Genomic DNA, 21,759 nt, shown 5'->3' with positions numbered 1-21,759 from the left:
GCAACAGGACCGCACCCCTGGGTGTTGCTCCCGCGCCTCGCTCAGCCAGTGAGCGGGAACCAGTCTGTATGTGGGATCCGAACCCTTGGTGGGAGCGCCACCACACTCCCAAGCGGTGCACTATAGCAGTGCGCCACCGGGCCAGCCCCAAGAGCGTTCTTCTTAGAAGATATGTGTGTGCTGGGTCTTGAAAGTCAACTTGAAGTTAAGTCGCTGGGATAGGGTGGGTAGACAGAGAGGGCATTATCCTTTGACTCTCCCTAGAGATGTAACCTCTCAAAGGGTCTTTTGACATTTTTGGTTGGTCTCAAAGAGCCTGTAATAATACCACAAACATGAACTATCTTCCTGCCTCCTCCTGGTGAACTTCATTATGACTACCTATCTTATATCTTTATCTTAAATATATATCTGCAGCTGACCCTTCTACCTAGGCTCTGGGCTTCGTCCTCTCCTATTCTCTTTCCTTGCCTTCCTGCCCTATTTTCAGCTTCTCTTATCTTGCCCTTTAGTCTATAAACATCCCCAAATATCTCTTTTTTTTTTTTAAACCAAACAACAACAAAGATCACCCCTTAGCAACTCGAGGGGGAAAAAAAGACCACCTGGCTAGTGTCCTCTTCTTTCCTTCCTCCCCTCTCATACACTCAGCCCGCTGTTTTTGCTTCTGCCCCTGTCCCTGTCAATTTACTATAACTCCTTCCACTGGGGCCATCCACAGTGTCTTGGTTTGCTAAATCCAAATTTACGTTTCTGGTGGTCTCTTACTTGACCTGCATCTTTGTTCACTTGTTCATACTTGACCTCTTGCTCTCTGACTTGACCGTACTGTTCACTGTTCACCACTCCCTTCTTCCTGCAACAATTCATGAACCACTGTGTTACAGCCTCTTCTGAGTCTCATCCAAGGTGCCTCTTCTCCACCTAACCTTAAATAATGCAGTTTTTCTTGTCAATCTACACTCTCTTCTAGGGTGATCTAGTCCATTCCCATGGCTTCATCTGCTGCCTGTGTACTGACAACTTCTAAATCTTGGGGTTTTTTTCTAGCCCACGTCTCTATCCTGATCTCCAGACCCAAATAGCAGCTGGACACTTCCATTTTGGATAACCCACAGATATCTCGTACTTGACATGCCCCAAACTGAACACATTGTTTTTCAATATATGCCTCCTCCTTAACTCCCTTTTTTAGAGAATGGTATCACTGTTTATTCTTGTTACACCAGTCAATTTTAAGTCTCATTGATTTTACATTTTGAAAATTTCCTGAAACTCTCTCTTCCTCTTCATCTCTATTGCCACTTCCTTAGGACTACAGATCATCTTAACATAACAGTCTCTTAACTGATTTTTGTGCCTCTATTCTTGACTCGCATTCTCCATATTGCTGCTAGAGTCATCTTTCTGAAATGGAAATATCATGTCATTACTCCTCTTTAAATCCTGTTCAGTGACTCCCCATCATCTTCAACAGGGTTTCTCAACTTCAGCACTATTGACATTTGGGCTGCCTAATTCTTTGTTTTGAGGGCTGTTGTGTCATTGTAGGATGTTTAGCAGCATCTCTAGCCTCTAGATGCCTTAGCACACCCCCACCCCCCAGTTTTGATAACCAAAAATATCTCTAGACATTGACAAATGTCACTAGGGATAGGGAGAGCAAAATTGCACATTTGAGATCCACTGATCTACTGGATAAAATCCAAGCGTCTCAGTGTGTATACAGGCCCTTTGTGATCTACCCCTGCCTGCCTCTCCAGCATCATTTGTACCCATATTGTCCCCCTATGCTCCCGGTCCGCCAGTTACTGTTAGACTTCTTAAAATTGTCCATACTTTCTCTAGTCCTTATGTTTTCCCCATGCTTTTCCCTCTGCTGGGAACCTTGTAGCTCCCACCCACTACTCCTTGACTAATGTCTTTGGCTCTCAGAATTCAGCTCAGAAGTCACCCTTCAGGAAACGGTTCTTGACTCTTTTAGTCTGGATTAGGTGCCAATCCTATATGTTCCCACCACATCCCCTACCTCCCTCTCCTGTTCATCATGCAGTTTGGCATCTGTTTATTCACTTGTCCATCGTCCCCACAGTCAGTAAGAGCTGGATGGCAAGGACGGTGTTTTTCACCTCTGTGTCATCAGCACAGGGTCCTACTCCTAGTAGGCGCTCAGTCAATTGTCGACTGAATGAGTGGTTGGTGCTCAATGAGTCTTTGTTGAATGAATGAATAGTCTTCCTTGAAACAGCTTCTTTTCTCAGCTCTTTCACTTCCCCCTATTCCATCCTGTTTATGTAATTGAAAGAAAGCCAGTTGGCCAGTAGGTCAAGAAGCAGTCACCTCAAAATCAAGAACTTGAAAGAAAAAAGTATGGTAGGTCTGTAAAATCTGTGATGCTCTGCTTTGCAATGGAGCACAAGTAGTTTTATGGTGTGGTTGCTATTAGAAAGTCAGGAACAAGAAATTGGACTGAAATGGGAACGTGGAAAAGAAGTGCTACCTTTTTGTCCTGTAGCATATGGATTTCTCATTAGTCTGTGTAAGGGAAAACCGGGGGCCGGAAGGGCTCAGCCACTGCAGCTGTCCACACTCTCTCCCCTCATCATTCTGCTGCCACCACACCTGGTCCCCAGGGACACCCTCACTTCTTAGCTATTTTGGCTTAGGTATGGCCAAATCCCCTTGGTTCAGCAGAGACTAGCCTGGAATTTTTCAAAAGAAGATTTGCTAGGAAACTAGTGGGAAAAACAAAACAAAAGTAAAAACAGGAAATAGAGTATAGAAATGATAAAAATACAGAGTGAAAACAAACAAACAAAAAAAACCCCAGTCCCTTAGCCTAAGATAACTGAAGTCTAGTATTAGCTTTACTTGAGTCAATTTACCAGGCACATGTTTTCCCTGGTTCTTTGTTTTATTTTGCCATGATAGTGTCTCCCTATGGGGAATTTGTCCCGAAGTCTCCCTTTTCAGTCTTTGTATGTTTTCCTTCTCTTACTTAAGAATCTTCTCCATATTTGTTTAGGGAAGGAATTGGAACTGGTGTTATAGTCACTTTCTGTTATACACAGTGGGTTCCTAGTCATATGGAGAAATGAACTTTCCAGTCTTTTTCTAAAGATAAAATGGCTCAGTGGTTCCAACACAGTCTGAGGACCAATACTAAGCATTTGTGATAAAGATTTTACTTGCCTGAGTGAAGTCAGTGAAAAACACAGAGAACGTCATGAGTTTTAAAAATAACACTGAAGGACTCTGAGATTTTTTTACTCTGGGTTTTTCTTTTTTATTTCTTTCTTACCTTTTAGGTATTAAAACAGCAAATTATAGTTGTGAAGTTTTGCTTTGTTTTTGTTTTTTATGTCCTTATTTGGCAAAATGAAAAGTTGATATCTCTGTAGTTGCCTACAGTTTTTAAAATTTCTTCCTGGTCCGTGATATCCAAAACTCTGGCCAACAGATACTTTGTAAGACATCAAAGTATGCTATATTGTTTTTGTGCTTTGTGGGTCATTTCAGAAGGTTCTTTTATATGTAAGTGATTTATTTTGTAATCCTCCCAACAGGGTATATTGTAGTTAATTACGTTTTTAAAGGTGAATGATGTAGTTTTTGTAAGTTTGATGTTCTCTTCTAAGAAACCAGATAGTTGCTGTAATACAGTCCTCATCCTAGATATTCAATAAATGTTCCTACCATGCACTAAGTCCGGGACAGATACAAATATGAGTAAGTTATTGTCCCTGACATCAAGGAAATCCTAGACTAGGGAAGAAGATTGAGGTGCAAACAATGGTTCAGCGTGTCAGTACTCTGGGAGCCTGGGAGAAGAAAGGGCCTAATTCCAAACTGAACAGCTTTACAGAGGAAATAAATTTTGCCGAAGGACAAGTTGAGGAAAGGCATTTTAGGCAGACCCACCCCTGCTAAGAGTAGAGACCTGAATGAGTGTGATACCTCAGGGGGACATTCCCAGCAACTTCAACATGAGAACAAGTGGGATAATGGCAGAAGATGAAGGCAAAAAGGTATTACCCAGTTTTAATTTCATAGTCCATAGATAACTGCTACTGAGCATAATGATTTTTATACTTATGGGCCAGAAAAAGGCCTGCGCAAGAAAGCTGTATTTGTAATGTCTTTATTCATTAGCCTTCCCTCACTTAATGGCTTTTGCAGTTGCCACTGGAATTTAACGTGGGTTAATGTCCTGTGCTTGGATTCAAAGAGTTAACCACCAAAGTTAACTCTTTAACTCAGCACAAGAGAGACCTGACATAGGCATTTTTGCTGACCATAAACTTACCCTGAGCCCGAGATGAGCCTTAGGTGCCACAAGAGCAGATGCCATAATAGTGACATGTGTGGAGCCACAGCCTGCAGTGAAGCAGCGGGAGAGCCTGCCAAAGTGGGTCCTGTCCTGACAACATCTGCAGGATTGTGCTCAGGCCTGGATCCTGCCTGCCGCTTTTTAGGGGAGATGTGGATAAGACCTAGAGGGTGTCCAGTGTCCAGAGGAAATAGCTTAGAAACCATCATGCAAAGAGCGAAATAGAAAGAGGGACAGGATAGCTGCCTTCAGTTATTTTAACAGATTATTTGAGGCAGAGGTGTGTGACTTAGGATAGGTTGAAACAGTGGACTGAATGGAAATTGGAGGAAGCCTGATCTTGGCTCAATGTAAGACATTTGAAAACATAATTTTTGAGACCTTTTTTTTCTTATCACATAGTGCTCTGAGACAATTTTGACAAACTATGGAAGTGTTTTGACAGAAACAAGATAATTTTTTACCTGTGGAGATGCTATATGTAGAGAAGAGTCCTGTGGTGAAGGAACAGTTGGACCTCTAGAACTTCTTCCATCTTTACATTCTATGAAGTTTTAGCATTTGTTCCATTTTTTAAGTATCTGACTCTTTCCTGACTTTGCCACCCTTATACTTACATTAACCCAATTCATTGTGAATTTTCTTATTTTTTAGTATCTGACCAAAAGGATACCACAGAACCCGAAGTATCAGCATGTCAAGTCAAGATTGGATACTGGTGAGTAAATATTAGAAAATTAGAACTTTATTTTTTTTATCCAATAACTAACTATTGACAGGAAGCCACCTGTCATACCTGGTATAAATCACAGCCAGAAGTTTCTCACTGTCTTGCCTGACGCCTTTCTGGGCTCAGGATTTATCTTTGAAAGCTGTTTTTCAGATTATCAGTAAAAATTTGCATTCATATCATTTAGCTTATTATTCCTAACTACATAAGAAATAATATAAACTGAGAAAATGAAATCCCAGAAATTGAAACCATTGTTCAATGAGTTGCAGGGCTGAAGCTAACTAAATAAATATTAGGAGTTCAGCCTCTATTTTGGAACATCCTAAGTATATTCCTTTAAACGGTCAGTGATAGATTATACATGTGCATGTTTGTTCATTTCCATGTTTGCAGAATTTAAGGCTATGGGAGATATAAAGATGAGAGTGAATTTGTCGTTTTTGCAAAGAGCTTAGATTCAAGTGGAGGCGGACAGACTTGAATGAGTAACTAAAATACCAGACAAAATTTAATTAGTGCTACGGTTCAGGTAAAATGAACTGCTGCTTTCCATGTGCTTCCCATTTTTCACTGTCGTGATAAAGACTGCTGCCCAGACCTTAGTGAATTTGCAGTCTTGTGTGGTTTTAGTTGTTTACTTGTTAATTTTTTTTTTTTTCAACCTTTTAAAGCCTGCTGTGGAAAATCCATCCTATTGAGATGGTTTTGCTAGTGGAATAGAGTACTGTTATGCCTTTAGCAATACTGAATTTTCTACCAGTAGCCTTAAGACAACTGAGAAAAGTAAAGTGGGATGTTGACTTTAAGTCATCTTGTTTATTTTGTCTTTCCCTTTCTCTAGGCTCCTTCAAAATCATTATCTTCCATTGTGCATGTTTTCTCATATAAGATAGACTTAAATGTTTTAAACACATCACATTTGCAGATGCTATTTCATGCTCTCTTTCAGACATTTCCATTCTGTACAGATACTTATACTTGCAAATATCCTGTTTGATGGACAAGTGAAAAATATTATCTCTGTTTTAGAAAAGGAGGAAATTGTGGCTCAGAGATTTTGTTATTTACTCAGAGTTCAATGAAAGAGAAATAAAGGAGATAGATCTAGGATTGTATGCAGGATGAGGAAGTCAGTACTGGAGATCTGATACACTGTCTCTTAGGCCATACCGTCCCTGTATTTCCACCTCGCTGTGAGAGTTCCTTACATATTCTAGTTACTAGTCCTTTGTCAGATATGTGGTTTGCAAATATTTTTTCCCAGTCTATAACTTGTCTTTTCATGCTCTTAACAGGGTCTTTTGAAGAACAAAAATTTTTAATTTTAATGAGGTCCATTTTTATCAGTTTTTCTTTAATGGATCATGATTTTGTTGTCAAGTCTAAGAACTTGCCTAGCCTAGATCCCAGTGACTTTTTTCTATTATAATCTTTTTCTAAAAGTTATGGTTTTAGGTTTTACATTGACGTCCGTGATACATTTTAAAGTAATTTTTATGTTTTGTGACTTAGATCAAGATTAGCTTTTTGCTTATGGATTTCCAACTGGTCTAGCACCATATGTTAAAAAGGTTACCTTTCCTCCATTGAATTGTGTGTTCACTTCATCAGAAGTCAGTTGGACATATTTATGAGGGTCTATTTCTGGGTTCTCTGTTCTGTTCCCTTGATCTATGTGCTGTCCCTCTACTAATACCATACAGTCTTAGCAGCTATGTAGTAAATTAGTTACTTAAAATTGGTAAACTGATTATTCCCACTTTTTCTTTACAAAATTATTTTAGCTATTCTAATTCCTTCGCCTTTCCATATAAATTTTAGAATAATCTAATTTACATTTTTTTAAAAATTGCCATTATTTTTAATAGGAATTGTGTTAAGCCTATTTATCAATCTGAGGAAAATTAACATCTTTACTATATTGAGTAACCACTAATCAACATTCTAATTCCTTCGCCTTTCCATATAAATTTTAGAATAATCTAATTTACATTTTTTTAAAATTGCCATTATTTTTAATAGGAATTGTGTTAAGCCTATTTATCAATCTGAGGAAAATTAACATCTTTACTATATTGAGTAACCACTAATCAACTTTCTGTATCTGTGGATTTGCCTGTTCTGAACATTTCATATAAATAGAATCATACAATATGTAGCCTTTTGTGTCTGGCTTTTTTCATTTAGTGTAATGTTTTCAAGGTTCATCTGTGTTATAGCATGTGTCAATACTTCATTCCTTTTTATTGCCAAATAATATTCTATTGTATAGATATTCCACATTTTGTTTATCCGTTCATCAGTTGATGGACATTTGTATTGTTTACACTTTCTGGCCATAGTGCTGCTGTGAACATCAGAGTACAAGCATTAGTGTGAACATGTGTTTTCATTTCTCTTGGGTATACACCTGTGAGTTGAATTGCTGGTCATATGGTAACTCTGTGTTTAATTTTTTAAGAAACTGCCAAACTGTTTTTCAAAGCAACCACACCACTTTACACTCCCACCAGCACTGGGGAAGGGCTCTATTTTCTCAACATTCCTGCTAATGCTTGTTATTGTCCATCATTTTAATTATAGCCATCTCTGTGGGCATGAAGTTGTATCTCATGGTGGTTTTAATTTGCATGTTCCTAATGAATAATGATGTTGAGCACCTTTTTATGTGCTTCTTGGCATTTGTATATCTCCTGTGGAGAAATGTCTATTCAAATCATTTGCCCATTTTTAAATTGGGTTATTTTCCTTCTTCTTTGTTGAGTTATAAGTGTTCTTTTATATATTCTGGATACTAGACTTATCAAAAATATGATTCACAACTATTTTTTCCCATTCTGTGGGTTGTCCACAGTTTTTGTTGTACTCAGCTAGAGTAATAGACAAAAGTGTATCTATCCCATCTTCCTGGAAGCAGAAGTCTTCATAACTAGTTCCGTAATAACTTTTAGAAGGGCCAAAGTGTGCTTCATTACACACTGTTATTTAAAACTCAAAGTATTTTAAAGTCGGTGTGGGAGAGAAATCTTATTCTAGTGTTTGTTTTCTTGTTGTTTCCAATTTAGAAATTATTTTAAAGTCAGTTTAAGGGAGAGATTTTATTTTAGTGTTTGTGTTTCTGTGCATTTTCATGATTTACCTCCTTGTGTATCCAGAGGAAGTTTTTTACCTGGCGTGCAGTAGCCTTTGGGTTATGTCCAAGATAGGGATCCCTTCAGCTCTTTGGGTAACCAGCCTGGCCTGGGGCACCCAAACCCGTTTTGTCCAAGTATTATCATTAACATATGTCCCATAAGGTGAAAAAGGTGAGGAGTCCTCGTTAAGAAAACATCTTATAACCCAAGTAACAATAAGGAGTTCCCATCTGTAGTATGTCTTTAAACTTTGCAGCCAGAGCAATGAAAATAGGCACAGGAATGAGCATTTTTCGTATCTATGGTAAATAGATGGGTATTTAATCTTTTGTTTTTACCAAATAGTGAGCAATTCAGTTAATCACAAGATATCAAAAATTTTGTGTTATCTCCTGTCTTCACCCAAATCACCTTCTACTGAGTTCTTCAAAGGCTTAATATCTTCTTCCTGGGTAAAGATTATTTTTTGTTTCTATACATCTGACTCTACTTCTTATACAAACCCAAACATTGATGTACAGTCATGGCTAGCAATCTCAGAATTATTTTGAACTTCAAATATTTCTTTTGTTCCATAGGTGCCTGAGTGTATCTTACCAGCTCCCCAGCATTGCCAGACTGTGCCATGAATGGATTATGCTTCTGATGAAATCCCTGGCGGCGTTTTGTTCAGTCTCCACCGCAGGGTTCTTGTGTATTCTCAAGTACCTCTCTGGGTTTCTGTTCTGCAGCACTGCAGGCTGATTAAGGGACACTTTCCAAACCACAGGGCTCTCCCTTTATTAATACCCTACACTCTCGTTGGCTGTGTTATCCTCTCATTTGAATCTATATTCAGTCTAATTTCAAATTTCTTTATTTTTCCAAAATTCTGTAGACTTTCTCCACGGTCTTTTCTAGCCTTATTTTTATTTTTTTTAATTTCACCTTCCTTTTGTTATCTCTACACAAACTAGTTGTCTTCTCTTTTCTTCTTTAGTCTTTACTTTTCCTGAATATTTGCTAAAAGTCTTGATCTTAAGCACTCACACTCACAGACTAGATACTCTTCCTTTTTATTTGGTATTTAATTGTGTTTCTTACGTCAAAGGAAGAAATGTATGTGAAAGGTTTTTATAAACCAGAAGCAATATACACACGTATAACTTACTGAGGTTAACAAAGGACCACTGTGCCTCTTTTCATGCTTTCTGCTCCTTCCGAGCCAAAAGAACTTCTCTGTAGAGGAGGAAAATATTGAAGAAAAATAAAGCCACAGAGTTGTCTCTTAGCAACTGAGTTTGTGCCTTATAAATCTTATCCAGTTTAAATTACTGCTGCTTTTCTTACAGTCTCAGTACAAATGATGTGATTAAATTATAGGGAAACAATGGAAAAAATCGAATGAATGACTCACTCAGTTAATCAGTTGTACTCTGCCTTTGCATAGCACTATTGATGTAGTTGAGTTGTTTCTTTCTCTTGATTCTAACTGTAGCATTTATTATATATCTTTTATAACAACTTAAGTTGTAAAAATAAAAGCTAAATACCACCTTATACATTTCTAGGTTGCCTGAGTCCTGGAACAATATGTGTCACATAGGTAGTATATAACATATATTGTATATAAGTAAGGTTGTACATAGCTTTAAAAAAATCAGGTGGAAAAAAAACTCCAAAACACAGAAATTAAGGGCTGGCCAGTTAGCTTACTTGGGAGAGTGTGTCGCTGATAACACCAAGGTCATGGGTTCAATTCCAATACTGGCCAGCTGCCAAAAACAAACAAACAAAAAAATCAGGTGTAGTTGGCTTATTAGCTTGCTTGGTTAGAGCATGATGCTGATGATATCAAGGTCTGGGGTTCGATCCCTGTACTGTCCAGTAAAAATAATAATAATAATAATAATTAAAAAATAAATTAATCGTGTGCAAAAACTCAAACCGTATTGGGTGCAATTATTTGCATTACAAAATAACTTAATTATAAGGATTTTTCAGATAGTAAATCTTCACAGTATATTTTATTTGGCAAATATTTTGTGTCCTATAATAGGCAATGGAAGGGATAAAGATTGCGTGTATCTTGGGCTTTCCATCTAATAAAGTGGATGAGACAATACAGTGATGAATGCCTTGTGAGTGATAGGCTGAGTACTATGGAGGTTCAGAAGAGGAAAAGGTCACTTTCTAGTAGGTGAACTATTATGACTACATGATAATGTGTTAGAGAACCAGAGGGTAACAAAGAGTTTATCAGGTTTAGCAATTAAGGCAACACTGAAGAGGTAGGTTAAGTCGTTGGCACCTTCAGTGCTTGAGTAGGGCATTTAAACTTCAGTCAATAAGCAATGGGGAGCCTTTTTTCTTTTAATCAGAGTCTTATCTAGAAAAATTTATCTGGCATAATGTACAGTTTCAAATTTTTCTAAAAGTTGGTTCTTTGATCATTTAGGCTTCTTTTATATAAAACAAAGATGTTTTTATAAATAAATGAATTATGAAATTGATTCATTTCCAGTCTTTTTAAAGGTAGTCAAAGATTATTTTCAGATGCAATTAGATATAGTAAGATCAGCCATGTAGTTAAGATATAAGCAGTGTATAAAGTGGGATAAAATGCCACTTTTCATACTTTCTAAAATCATTGTTAGGGATTTTTGTGTCACCCGTCACCCTGTCTCGTTTCTCCGATTGAAGCAATGCAGAAATCTTTAATTCTGTTTTTGCCCCCTACTTGGATAGAATGAATGTCTATAATGAAAAAAGCTTCTTATCAGTAACCCTCTTAGATTTGTTCTTAATTTTGCCAGATATTTGTATAACTGTGTATTTGCAAAAGACTTGTTTATCTGCCTTCTCCTTTAGTGGTAAAAACAAGCAGTAGGCGTACAGCTTACCTCATGGTACTTCGTGAAGCCTTGTTTGATGAAGTGCTGTGTAAATGCTCTGAAAATGTTGATAATCAATAGGGAAATTAAATTTTAGACACTTTGTTAGTAGAAAGCGTTATGGTTTGGAAATACAATGTTTTAATAATAAAGACTATGTAAATGAGGTTGGCTATTGTTTTCCATTCCTCGGGATTTACAGCAAAGTATGGTCTCCACCTGTTACTATTAAGGAAGTAGCTTAAAAACAACCAGAAAAGCCATCTGATTTTGTGAGCCATATTAGAAACCAGCAGGTTGGTAATGCAAATTCTGGCTTAGTTACTAAGTTGTTATGTCACTGGACAGGTAGTCATCCTTTTTGGCCCTCAGTTTTCTGACTAGACTGCCTGAAGCTTCCTTTGACAAAAGAAACTAACTGCCATTTCAACAACATGCAACTGTGGGGGGACTCAGGGACATATAACCAAAAGCTACTGTGTAAAGTATTTTAAGAATAAGATTACAGGAAGCTGAACAGGATACTGATTTGCTGTCTTCTTCTCCCATCGTATTGACCAGGCAGGTCCACTCCTGGGTTCAGAGTTGGAGTGGGGAGGAGGGATGTGTGTCCAAGAAGAATTCGTGGCTTCTACTCTGGAAATCTGGTCACATCTCAAGTCAATTGCAGTCTGAAGAACCTAGAAAAGATCATATTTGGTTCTAATCCTGTTCTGTTGTGATATTTGGGCCTCTTCAGAGGTACTCAGTGTCTCTCTTGAGAAGGCTAAGGCCTTCTGAACAGCCCTGAGTGACTTCATCTCTGAGCTTCTGGAAGGACACAGTCTGGGTCTAGGACTACACAGAATCCTCCTTTCTGGTCCTGATACAAAGAATGTGTGTCTTAAGATGGATTTAAAAAAAAAAAAAAAAAACAGTGGATTTTAATTTCATGATGAATTTATGGTAAAGATTTAATAATAACAGATGAAGTAAGATGTTTTTTAAAAATTTATTTTGGGTTTCAGAGCAAGAATTTTCTTTCTCTACTTCTGACCCAAACATGAAGAAAAGTTCAGAAAAGTTTTTGAAAATGTCAGTTCATGCTATTAATTGAGAGCATTTCTTTTATCTGAAGTTGGGACTGGCTTTGACTAGATTCTCTCAAGGCTTAGAAAGTTAGTACAGTTTTAAAAATGAGAAATTATTTTGAATGTTTTCCTTTTGCCATATCTTCTGGAACTTGCTGTGTTGAATTGAATCAAATCTAAGCATGCCCAGTAATAATAATAACCCCAGCTTGAGAGCTATAATATAGTTCAATTGGAAACTAGAATGATGCTGGCACAGTTTTCAAGTATGAAGACTCTCCAAATCACCTTGGCTAGAACCTCGTATTGTGGAACCAGACTATAAAGCACAAGGACGGGGGACTCTCCACAGTGGTGGGAATCTGCTGGTATTTCTCAGCAAATCAAATCTATGTTGGATACTAGTGTACAGACTCTGTGGTCTAGTTTCAGGCTGTAACATGATCATGAATTGTGGAAGACCAAGTTCAGGAAAGAGGAGGAAACCACAAGGACAAAACGAAGAGGAAAAGGTTGCGTGGGTAGCCACAGAAGCACATTTTAGACATCCAAAGAACATTGCTTCTTTCTTTCTCCTCCTCTGGATATCTTCCCCACAAGATTATGAGGAATAAAGGAGGAGGAAAGCTTTGACTGAAAAAGATTTTTTAAAATAGATTATCTGTATTGCCTGGGATTTCTGAATGTCTTTTGGGTATGCACCCCAGCTTAACACATTTGACCAAAACATTTCCCTCAGTTCCTCATCTTTTACTGATGCTGTGTAATCCAAAAGACTATTTACTGTGTGTGGCCTGCTTGTGACCTACTGTCCAGAATCTCCAAAGAACAAGATAGGAAAACTTAGGAAATACTTTTTCTCCATTCTGTCTTCACAGTGGTACTCATTTTCTTCCATTTAAAGCATATCTAAAGTCCTTATTTTCTTTTTAGGTAACAGTATGACTAAATACACTGAGAAGCTAGAAGAGATCAAAAAAAGTGAGTAACACTATTGATGGTTTGGGAAAGTGGAACCCTGTAGTTGTTCTATAAGTTGGTTATTAACTAGCAACCATCCTCTGTAGCTGACATGCACGGAGAGCAATGGGAGTCAGGTGAGCCTGGCAGGTGCCTCAAAGGACGTGGGAGACACTGGCTGCCATCCTGGGCAGCTCCTAAGATTGCAGCCTGTGGGTCTGAGTTCCACCCGATTTATATCTCTGAGGAGAGATTAATGTTGGATTGTGGAGAGAGGTCTGGTAGAATGAGCTCTGGCTAAGCAGTCAGAACTCAAGCCTTCAGTTTCATTGTACCACAGACTTCATGGCCTTTTTCAAGGTATTTAATCTTTCCTATCTTCTTATTTTGTCTATACCTAAGATGGGGTATAATATCTCTCTTCATAATATTCTTATGAGTATAAATCAGAGAGTATTCATGAAAGGCTTAGAGGTATGAGAAAGAAAGCTTTTTCTTAGTGTTATGTGTTATCAATCCATTGCAGTCTGTTTTCTTTTAATTAAAAATCATATTACATGCACATCCTTTTAAAAAACTAATCTTCTGTAAAGATACGTTGCTAGTCATTGCCCTTGTACAAAATCATAGTTTTTCAATTTGTGTCTAAAACTGATGTAAAATGATTAAAGCCAGAATTAAAGAAGAACTAGAAACATCTGTTTTCTAAGATGGATTTGGTCATATCTTAAGTAAGAGAACCCAGTGCTAGGGAAGCATTTAGCTAATGGTAGTAAAGAGATACCCTGAATGATCATAGTACAGGACTTGGCTCTGGTAACATACATCTTCTTGGAAAAGAAAATTACAAATCCAGAATACAACAGAACTTTTTTTTTTACACAGCAAACCTTTTAATTTAAAAAGATACTGTTGTTTTTTGTTTTGTTTTTTTTTAATTGCTGTGATATTGGAAAACCCCAGACAGTAGATGTGGACACAGTAGCAGCTTTGTGCTGACTTTGTTTTTATTTGCCATGTTCAGCTGTAAGGGCTAGTGCCGTAGACATTTTTTTTTTTAATGTTATGTCACAGTACCCTATCTTTTCTTCTAGTACATTTATAAGACTGTATCTTTTAAATACACATATAAAATATATATTAAATTTTCAAACTATGAAAAATATCTCGTTTACTCACCTGTACTTCGTTGTTGTCATCCTTAATTCACCCAAGGCAGGCAGAGTCGAGCTGGCCTCCATCTATTTGGGTTTGTAGTCTCTTCCACCTCCCATCCATTTGTAGCTGAGTGTGAGCTCACATGTCCTCACCAGAAATTTGTCCCATAAAAATGTCCCGTTCCGCCCAGATTGGCAAAACCTTGTTTAAAACATTTCTTAAAAGTACAATGTGGTTTCTTTAATATCTAAACCTTAAATGGAGATTATCTCCCAAAAGAAATTCTCTTGGAACAGAGTCCTTGAAAATGCTCACCTCCTCTTCCCTCTTTGGAAGTTATGGGCTTCCTTTTAGTACAGCAGGAGGTTTCTGTCACCTTATTTCACACACTTTGTGCTGATCCCTGACAGAATTACTTTAGATTCTGGTTTGGCATCTAACTTTTGGAAGATATTTCCTTCTCTTTTCTCATTTTCTGTTGTTAGTGTTTTTTTGGGTTGAAAGGGAGGAGAATATTGCCTTGTTTCGTGACACCCCAGACCCAGGACTTTCCTCAGATTACCTTAGATGTCATGTCTTTCTGTGAAACCACAAACCTTGTTCTATTATTTCCTTTGATTTCTCTTCCCCTGTGAGCCCAACTTCCCTCTGCTAATAACGCATTTTAACAGAACCCTGAAAACGCAGACATCCTTTGTAATCCGAATATTGTTTCAATTCTACTTGGGGAAAATAGCCACTCTGTGTCTATTGACCATTTACAAAGCCTATTCTTGGTTTCTGATGGTTAGATGACGCTGGTTGGACCCAGTGTGAACCATCGTAGATAGTCAGGTCTCTGTCCTTCCAGTAACTCGAGAGAGACAGACTTAGACCCTAGACTTACTGGAGAAGCAAACCTTGATAACGTATCTGAAACTAGGATGATTTGTCTTCAACACGGAGTCTGGGAGAAGCTACAGTAGCAGAAGCTCCATTCTTAAAGCTCTGTTCGCTCTTACAAGAACAGACTGACAGAGCCTTCCAAGTCATCCTTTTTATAAAATTTAAAACTTACCATAAGACATCTAATTTGATCTTTTATCTCTGAATAATAATGTCAGAAAGTCCTTCTGATGGCTGTCCTTCTAAACCAGAACCAGGTACGTAGAGTCCATCTTCAAATATGGAGGGGGCTTCTAGTGTTTATGCAGAGGACAGTAGAAATGCCAATCCATAGAATATAGCAAACCTGGTTTTTTTTGTTTAAGGTAGTCTCTGTTTAAAAGGGATTTTAATGTGTACATTTTGTACTTAGAAGTATTTCATGTAACCATACCAAAAGAATATCAATGGATAAATGTCACAGTGCAAACTGCTTGAAAGCTGTCAACAGTTTCTATTGGCTGACTTATTGCTGCTTTGATTTATATAAATGACTTTTGGTGGGAAAGTTGGTGGCAATTGAGAGGAACACTGTAGTTATTACTCAGTTGTACTTTTCAGAGCCTCTTCTCAACCTATTTAGATCTGCATCCTGGCAGGTTTTAGAAGCTCCATTGCATCTAAGTTTGTTGCCTTGTTATATTCAGAAGAAGCTGTTCTAAGAATTTTCTAGAAAATTATTATTTTAAATAATAAAATTATTATTATTATTATTACTTGCCAAATTGCTCTCTTTAAGATGTTTTAGAACACAGATGTTTTAATTCCTTGTAAGAAGGAGTCTTAATATATTTACAGAAGGCTAGTTTTTAAGGTAGTATCATTTTCTGAGTCTGAATCTTAAGGTGTTTGGTAAACCAAGCTGACATTATCCTCAACCAACCATCCAGTCTATGCTGTTTTTTTGGAAAATTTATGGAAATGATCAGTAACCCCAGGTAAATAATAATCTCAAGTACCTTTAATCTTTTCCTCTGTTGCTAGGAGTCTCGGTTTATTAGACATTTATGCTGGGAAGGCCATAGCAGTTATTGAGCTAACCTCTAGTAATTCTGAAACAATGAGGCAGTATTTAAGGAGCCGTGGCACCAATATAAAAACCTAGAAGCAGAGGGAAGGATAAAGGGGGGCGGAGTGCAACCCTGAAAACTCTTCAGAATTGGCAGTCATCTTCAGAAAAGCTTGCAGAAGCTAACTTTTGACTTGCATCTATGGGACAGATACTGGACAAAGTGACATTGGCTCAATTTTTAATAACTTTAATGTGATACGAAAAATTATTGACACAAGTGCAGACGTACCTACATTTGAGTTATTTCTATAACTCAAGTGAACTGTAACGGTAGCACCAAATAAATATTGATGTTCCAGGTGGTTTTTTTTTTTTTTTTTTAACTGTGGTAAAAAAAAAAAAAAAACCACCTGGAACATCAATATTTATTTGGTGCAGACGTACCTACATTTGAGTTATTTCTATAACTCAGGTGAACTGTAACGGTAGCACCAAATAAATATTGATGTTCCAGGTGGTTTTTTTTTTTTTTTTTAACTGTGGTAAAAAAAAAAAAAAAAGTACAGCATAAAATTCACTATCTTAACTATTTTTAAATGTATGGTTCAGTAGTGTTAAGTATATTCACATGGTTGTACAACAGAACTCTAGAATTTTTTCATCTTGTAAAACTGAGTAGGTTAATTTTTTCTGAAGTGGAGTTGAAGAGAAACTGATTACGAAATTATCGTGACCAGCCATAACTTTGTGCCCAGCTCTCACACAAAACAGTATTGTCCTGTCTCTAGTATAGCTTGTGACCGCAGGAATATTATTGCTCTCTTTTCAAACTGGAGTCAGAATAGTAGGGTGAAAACTTCTTACCAACTGTTTGACCTGGGGCAACTCATCATCTCTGGGTCTCTGTCCTCATCTGTAAAATGCAAACTTGTACTCCCTGCATTGTACTGAAAACCATTTCAGGTTGCCTACAAAAATGTGTGCAGTACAATAATGGTCAAAGTAGAGGCAGCTTCAGAAAAGGACAATGGTAGACTAGTAAGATAAAGGCAAGGGGTCGAATCACTAGACACAAAAAAGTGGTCTATAAATTCAGCTTTAAGCATCCTAATGGCAAAGGAAAGGGAAAAATGAAGAGATGATAATACTACCTGCCATATCTAATTTTGAGGATATCTTGAGGATCAAATGAGATAATAAAATAAAAGCATATAAATAACTTGAAAGATAAACCGTATAACTTGACAACTATAAAGAATTAATAGTTCTAAGAAAGAAAAATAGACCTAGATAAATATTTATCTTATCCTACTTTTCAGATTATAGATACAAAAAAGATGAGCTTTTCAAGAGATTAAAAGTTACAACTTTTGCCCAACTGGTAAGTTTAATGATCTTTCTATTGGAGTAAAGACTGTCTATTTTGTGCAACTTTATGTGACTATTTCTAAATTCAACTCTAGGGAATGTGTGTAGAGGTGCAGAGGGTTTCTTCTGATTCTTTGTATTTCACCTATGGAAGGTTTCCTTGGTATGTGGTATGTGTCTTAATTCATCAAATGGATGGTTTAGGTTTTATTTTTCCTTGTACATTTAACTTAATATTTAAAATCTAGAATTCTGGATTCTGAATTGTTTGGACATTTTTTTCTCTGTGGAAACAAAGTGATTTCCCTTCCTCGGTGACTGAGCTTTTTTCTAAATCATTCTATCATGGGCTATTTTGTTACTCTGGGCAGGTCACTTTCTTCTTTCATTTGAAAATTTTGGACAAGGTATTCCTCTGGCCCCCAAACAAGAGTTTCATTGGTGTAACTCAAGTTGGATCTTGAATCTTATGGACTCATAGTTGTGAAAACTGCTTTAAAAATGAACACTGTGCAATAGGTATGAAGTGCTATAGTCAATGTGTTGGTAATTACATTTATTTTTTCATTGCATGGAGAATTGCTGATACCATTCTATGTTACTGTAAGTCAATATTGCATTTTTAAGAAATAATGTGTCATCGTTGGGACCAGAATATATATGGATGTAGCTTTAAACTCTCATGTTTCTTGTCCTAAGTTATCCCTTTGGTCTTTTAAGTTTATTGAGTAATGTTTTAAATGAATCTTTTCTTCTGGAATGATCATTTGCAGTATAATTACTACCCTGAAAATAAGGGGGCCTGAGATTCACTCTCCAGTCATCACTGACAGCTTCTTAAAACAGGAGATCTTTGATGTTTGATGTTTCCTCATCTTTTGTAAAAGACAAAATTGCCTCTTCAAAAACAAAGAAAAACACACACATCTACACATTTCATTCTTTTTTCTATCAGGTCATCCAAGTTGCTTCCCTCTCTGATCAAACCTTGGAAGTGACAGCTGAGGAGATTCAGAGGCTGGAAGGTAATGAGAACTGAGAATGTGGGGAAAATAACAGACTGACCATTCGACTGAAGTACTCACCCCATACACATTTGCTGTTGTGTTTGCAGGGACTTGGGACTTTGATAGATCTATTTGTAATTAGATTGTTACTCACAGAGAAATGCATTTGATGCTTTAATGGTTAATTCTTATTTCTTTAAAAAAGCCGTCTGGTTTTCTGGCTCTAACACATAGATTTAAATGTTTGGATGTTCTTAATATACTAATTACTTTTTTTCAACAAATATTTTTTAGTGCCTTCTATATATATATATATACATGTAGGTCACAGAATTTGGTGCTATGAGACTACAGAGATGAGCAAAACACAGCTCTGCTTAGATGGAATTTGTAGTCACACATGTGTGCATGTGCACATGTGTATGTGTGCTGGGGGAGGAGAATGATAACAGTACCACAAAATTATTAATAATGGCAGAATTTAATGGAGGAGCAGAAGGAACCCATCATTTGTTGAATATATATTGCTAGATACTTCACGTGAATTTTCTTATTTAATCTTCTCAAAAACTCTAGAAGGAAGGTACACTTTACAGATGATGCCTGAGCATCAAAGGTTAGATTACTTGCTCAAGGTGATACAGCTAATAAGGAACAGACGTGGGCTACAAGTATAAGTGTCTCTGGTAGCAACGAGGGTCTTCTTACTGCCTGCATTGCATCCTTAAGGGATTCTGGAAAGTACTTTTAGAGAGATACAGGACGCTGTGGGAGTTCCGAGGAAGGAAAAGTACTTTCCAGTTAGAAGATTGAGGTAGGGCTGGCCCGGTGGCGCACTGGAGGGTACGCCGCTTGGGAGCGTGGCGGCGCTCCCGCCGAGGGTTCGGATCCCATGTGGAGACCGGTTCCCGCTCACTGGCTGAGCGCAGTGCGGACGCAGCACCAAGGGTTGCGATCCCGTTGCCGGTCAGTAAAAAAGGGGAAAAAAAAAGAAGATTGAGGTAGGCTTCCTGCAGGCATTTGAAGGAGTGGTAGAATCTTAACAGGTGCCAGTTAGAGTTGAGGTGGTAGCAGGCAGAGGAGCAGCCAGAGAGAGGAATGGAGATGAAAGACACCAGCGTGTTTGGAGAATCGAGTAATCCAATCTGACTGAGGGAGATAGCCTGAGTGGTCTAAGGGAGGAGTAGGTACTGGGTAGGAGATAAGGCTGGAAAGATAGGTAGGCTCCAGATTTCCTTTCTTAAATACGAAGTTGAAAATAAAACCTCTTAGTTGTACTCTCATGAAAAGAATACACAGAGTTAAGGTCTTTACTTTATCCTGAAGTACCCAGCAATCAATGTCTGGCTGTTTATTGAAGGGGAATGTGTTTTGTTAAGGTTGATGTAGGTCAGGAATTTGACTTCTGATTTCAAGACAAGTTTCTCAGGAAGCCTGAACACTGGGGTTTGTGCAACTCAACTGTCATTTCCCTGGGCTGGTTTTTGTTAGGGTGGATAAAGAGAATCTGAAAACGACAGGAATTTATCTTTGACAGATGCCTCTCACACGGCAGATAAATAAGGGCTCTTTGTAACAGAGATAATTGAGTCTCCTCACACAAGTACTCCCAATTTTAACCGGGTTATATAAGCACCTAGATTTGGTCCTTTAATTCATTGTTGAGATTGCAGCACCAGAACATATGGGCACATGCAATTTTCTCTTCTGAGATAAATTTGCACAGTAAAATAGGCTCTTGTAAAATAGGATACTATAATGTGCGAGTAATATTGGTGGTTTTCTAGTGTTCTACACAGATAATAACTCACCCAGGAGTGCCTGTATAACAGATTGTATCTGTATGCATATTGGCTATCTTTGAAAGAGTACAAAAATCTCCTTTTATAATGTTTATCCTTTTTTCCTGACTAAAAAGTATATTTCTAGTAAATTAGAAAACTGCAAAAAATATATAAAGAAAAAAATTAAAATAACTAATTTTAATAACCACTGTTAACATTTTGATCCATTTCCCCCCCATCTAACTCCTCACCCCAGTCAATGCATACTCTTTGTATACAGTTTTGTATTATGTTGTTTTTGATTAACATTTTTTTCGTGCATACTTTCCTGTATCATTAAATAGACTTCAAAAGCACGATGTAAAGGTTGTGTTGTCATATAGTATTTATCCTTTGTATTTAAACAGAATTTAATTAGTATCCTATTGTTGGGCATTACAGTTTTTTCTGACTTTTCACTTGTATGAAATACTGCAATGTATATATATATATAAATGTTTGCATGATTCTTCTTATTCCCTGAAGATAAATTGCTGCAGGTGGTCAAAGGGTAGAACCATTTTAGATACTCAATGCTGATTGCCACACTATCTCCAGCATAGTTGTACCTGTTTGCATTCCCACCAAGAGTGAATAAGACCTGTTTCTCCCCATCCTAGTCAATGCTGAATAATTATCATTTTTGTAAATATTTTCCAATTTGATAGATAAAAAATGGTACCAATAGTTTTATTTTTAATTTCTTTGACAGTGAGATTGAGTTCGTGTGTGTGTGTTTACTGGTCATACATATTTCTTGTTTTAAGGACTTCACATGCCCTTTCCCATTTTTTCCTAATAGGATGTTCATCTTTTTCTTATTGATTTGTAAGAGGTCTGAATACTTATGACGTCTTTATATAATGGAAACCAGTACAACCTTGCAAATGAATGAGAAAAATCTTTACTTGATTATTTCGAGCAACTTCCAAGCTACATTGGTAAAATAAAAATAAAATGACAACAAAACAAACACCAGGTATATAACAATACGAATGGAATTCTCCTGGATAAGTAAAAAGGGGAGGAAGTAAAATATATGTACAGTATATAATTGTTTTATTTCTGGAAGGAGACATGAGTATGTGAAGGTAGTTTCCTTGAGAGAGGAGGCCTGAGGGCCTGCAGGTCTACAATGGGAAGTCTTCCTTTCCATATTAACAGTTCTGTCTTGTTTGCATTTTTACATGGTGTACATGATGATTCTTTTTCAATTAAAGAGTTAATTAATTTTTTAAAACTAAATTAAACAGGGCCGGCCCAGTGGCGCACTGCTACAGTGCGCCGCTTGGGAGCGCGGTGGTGCCTCCCGCCGAGGGTTCAGATCCCACATACAGACCAGTTCCCACTCACTGGCTGAGCGAGGT

The 21,759-nt window shown here is 37.4% G+C and overlaps 1 protein-coding gene across 4 annotated transcripts in view; it reads left to right on the top strand.

The window, feature by feature from the left end:
• CEP41 (centrosomal protein 41kDa) overlaps positions 1–21,759 on the top strand; it is a 48,799-nt gene that overhangs the window by 12,169 nt on the left and 14,871 nt on the right. For 2 of the 4 annotated variants that reach the window (XM_008582710.1, XM_008582708.1), the window contains exons 1-5: positions 3,958–4,028; positions 4,985–5,048; positions 13,074–13,121; positions 17,514–17,575; positions 18,518–18,587. In XM_008582710.1, coding sequence (XP_008580932.1) covers positions 3,987–4,028; positions 4,985–5,048; positions 13,074–13,121; positions 17,514–17,575; positions 18,518–18,587 — 286 coding nt within the window. In that variant the 5' untranslated portion in view covers positions 3,958–3,986. Of the gene's footprint in view, positions 1–3,957; positions 4,029–4,984; positions 5,049–13,073; positions 13,122–17,513; positions 17,576–18,517; positions 18,588–21,759 lie in introns of those variants that run through there. The other 2 variants (XM_008582711.1, XM_008582709.1) reach the window with 1 other exon arrangement.

The sequence above is a fragment of the Galeopterus variegatus genome, unplaced genomic scaffold (genome assembly GCF_000696425.1).
Source record: "Galeopterus variegatus unplaced genomic scaffold, G_variegatus-3.0.2 Scaffold2706, whole genome shotgun sequence".
NCBI classification, from domain to species: domain Eukaryota; kingdom Metazoa; phylum Chordata; class Mammalia; order Dermoptera; family Cynocephalidae; genus Galeopterus; species Galeopterus variegatus.
Note: the sequence above shows the minus strand (reverse complement) of the source record. Positions and strands in the feature narration are given on the sequence as shown.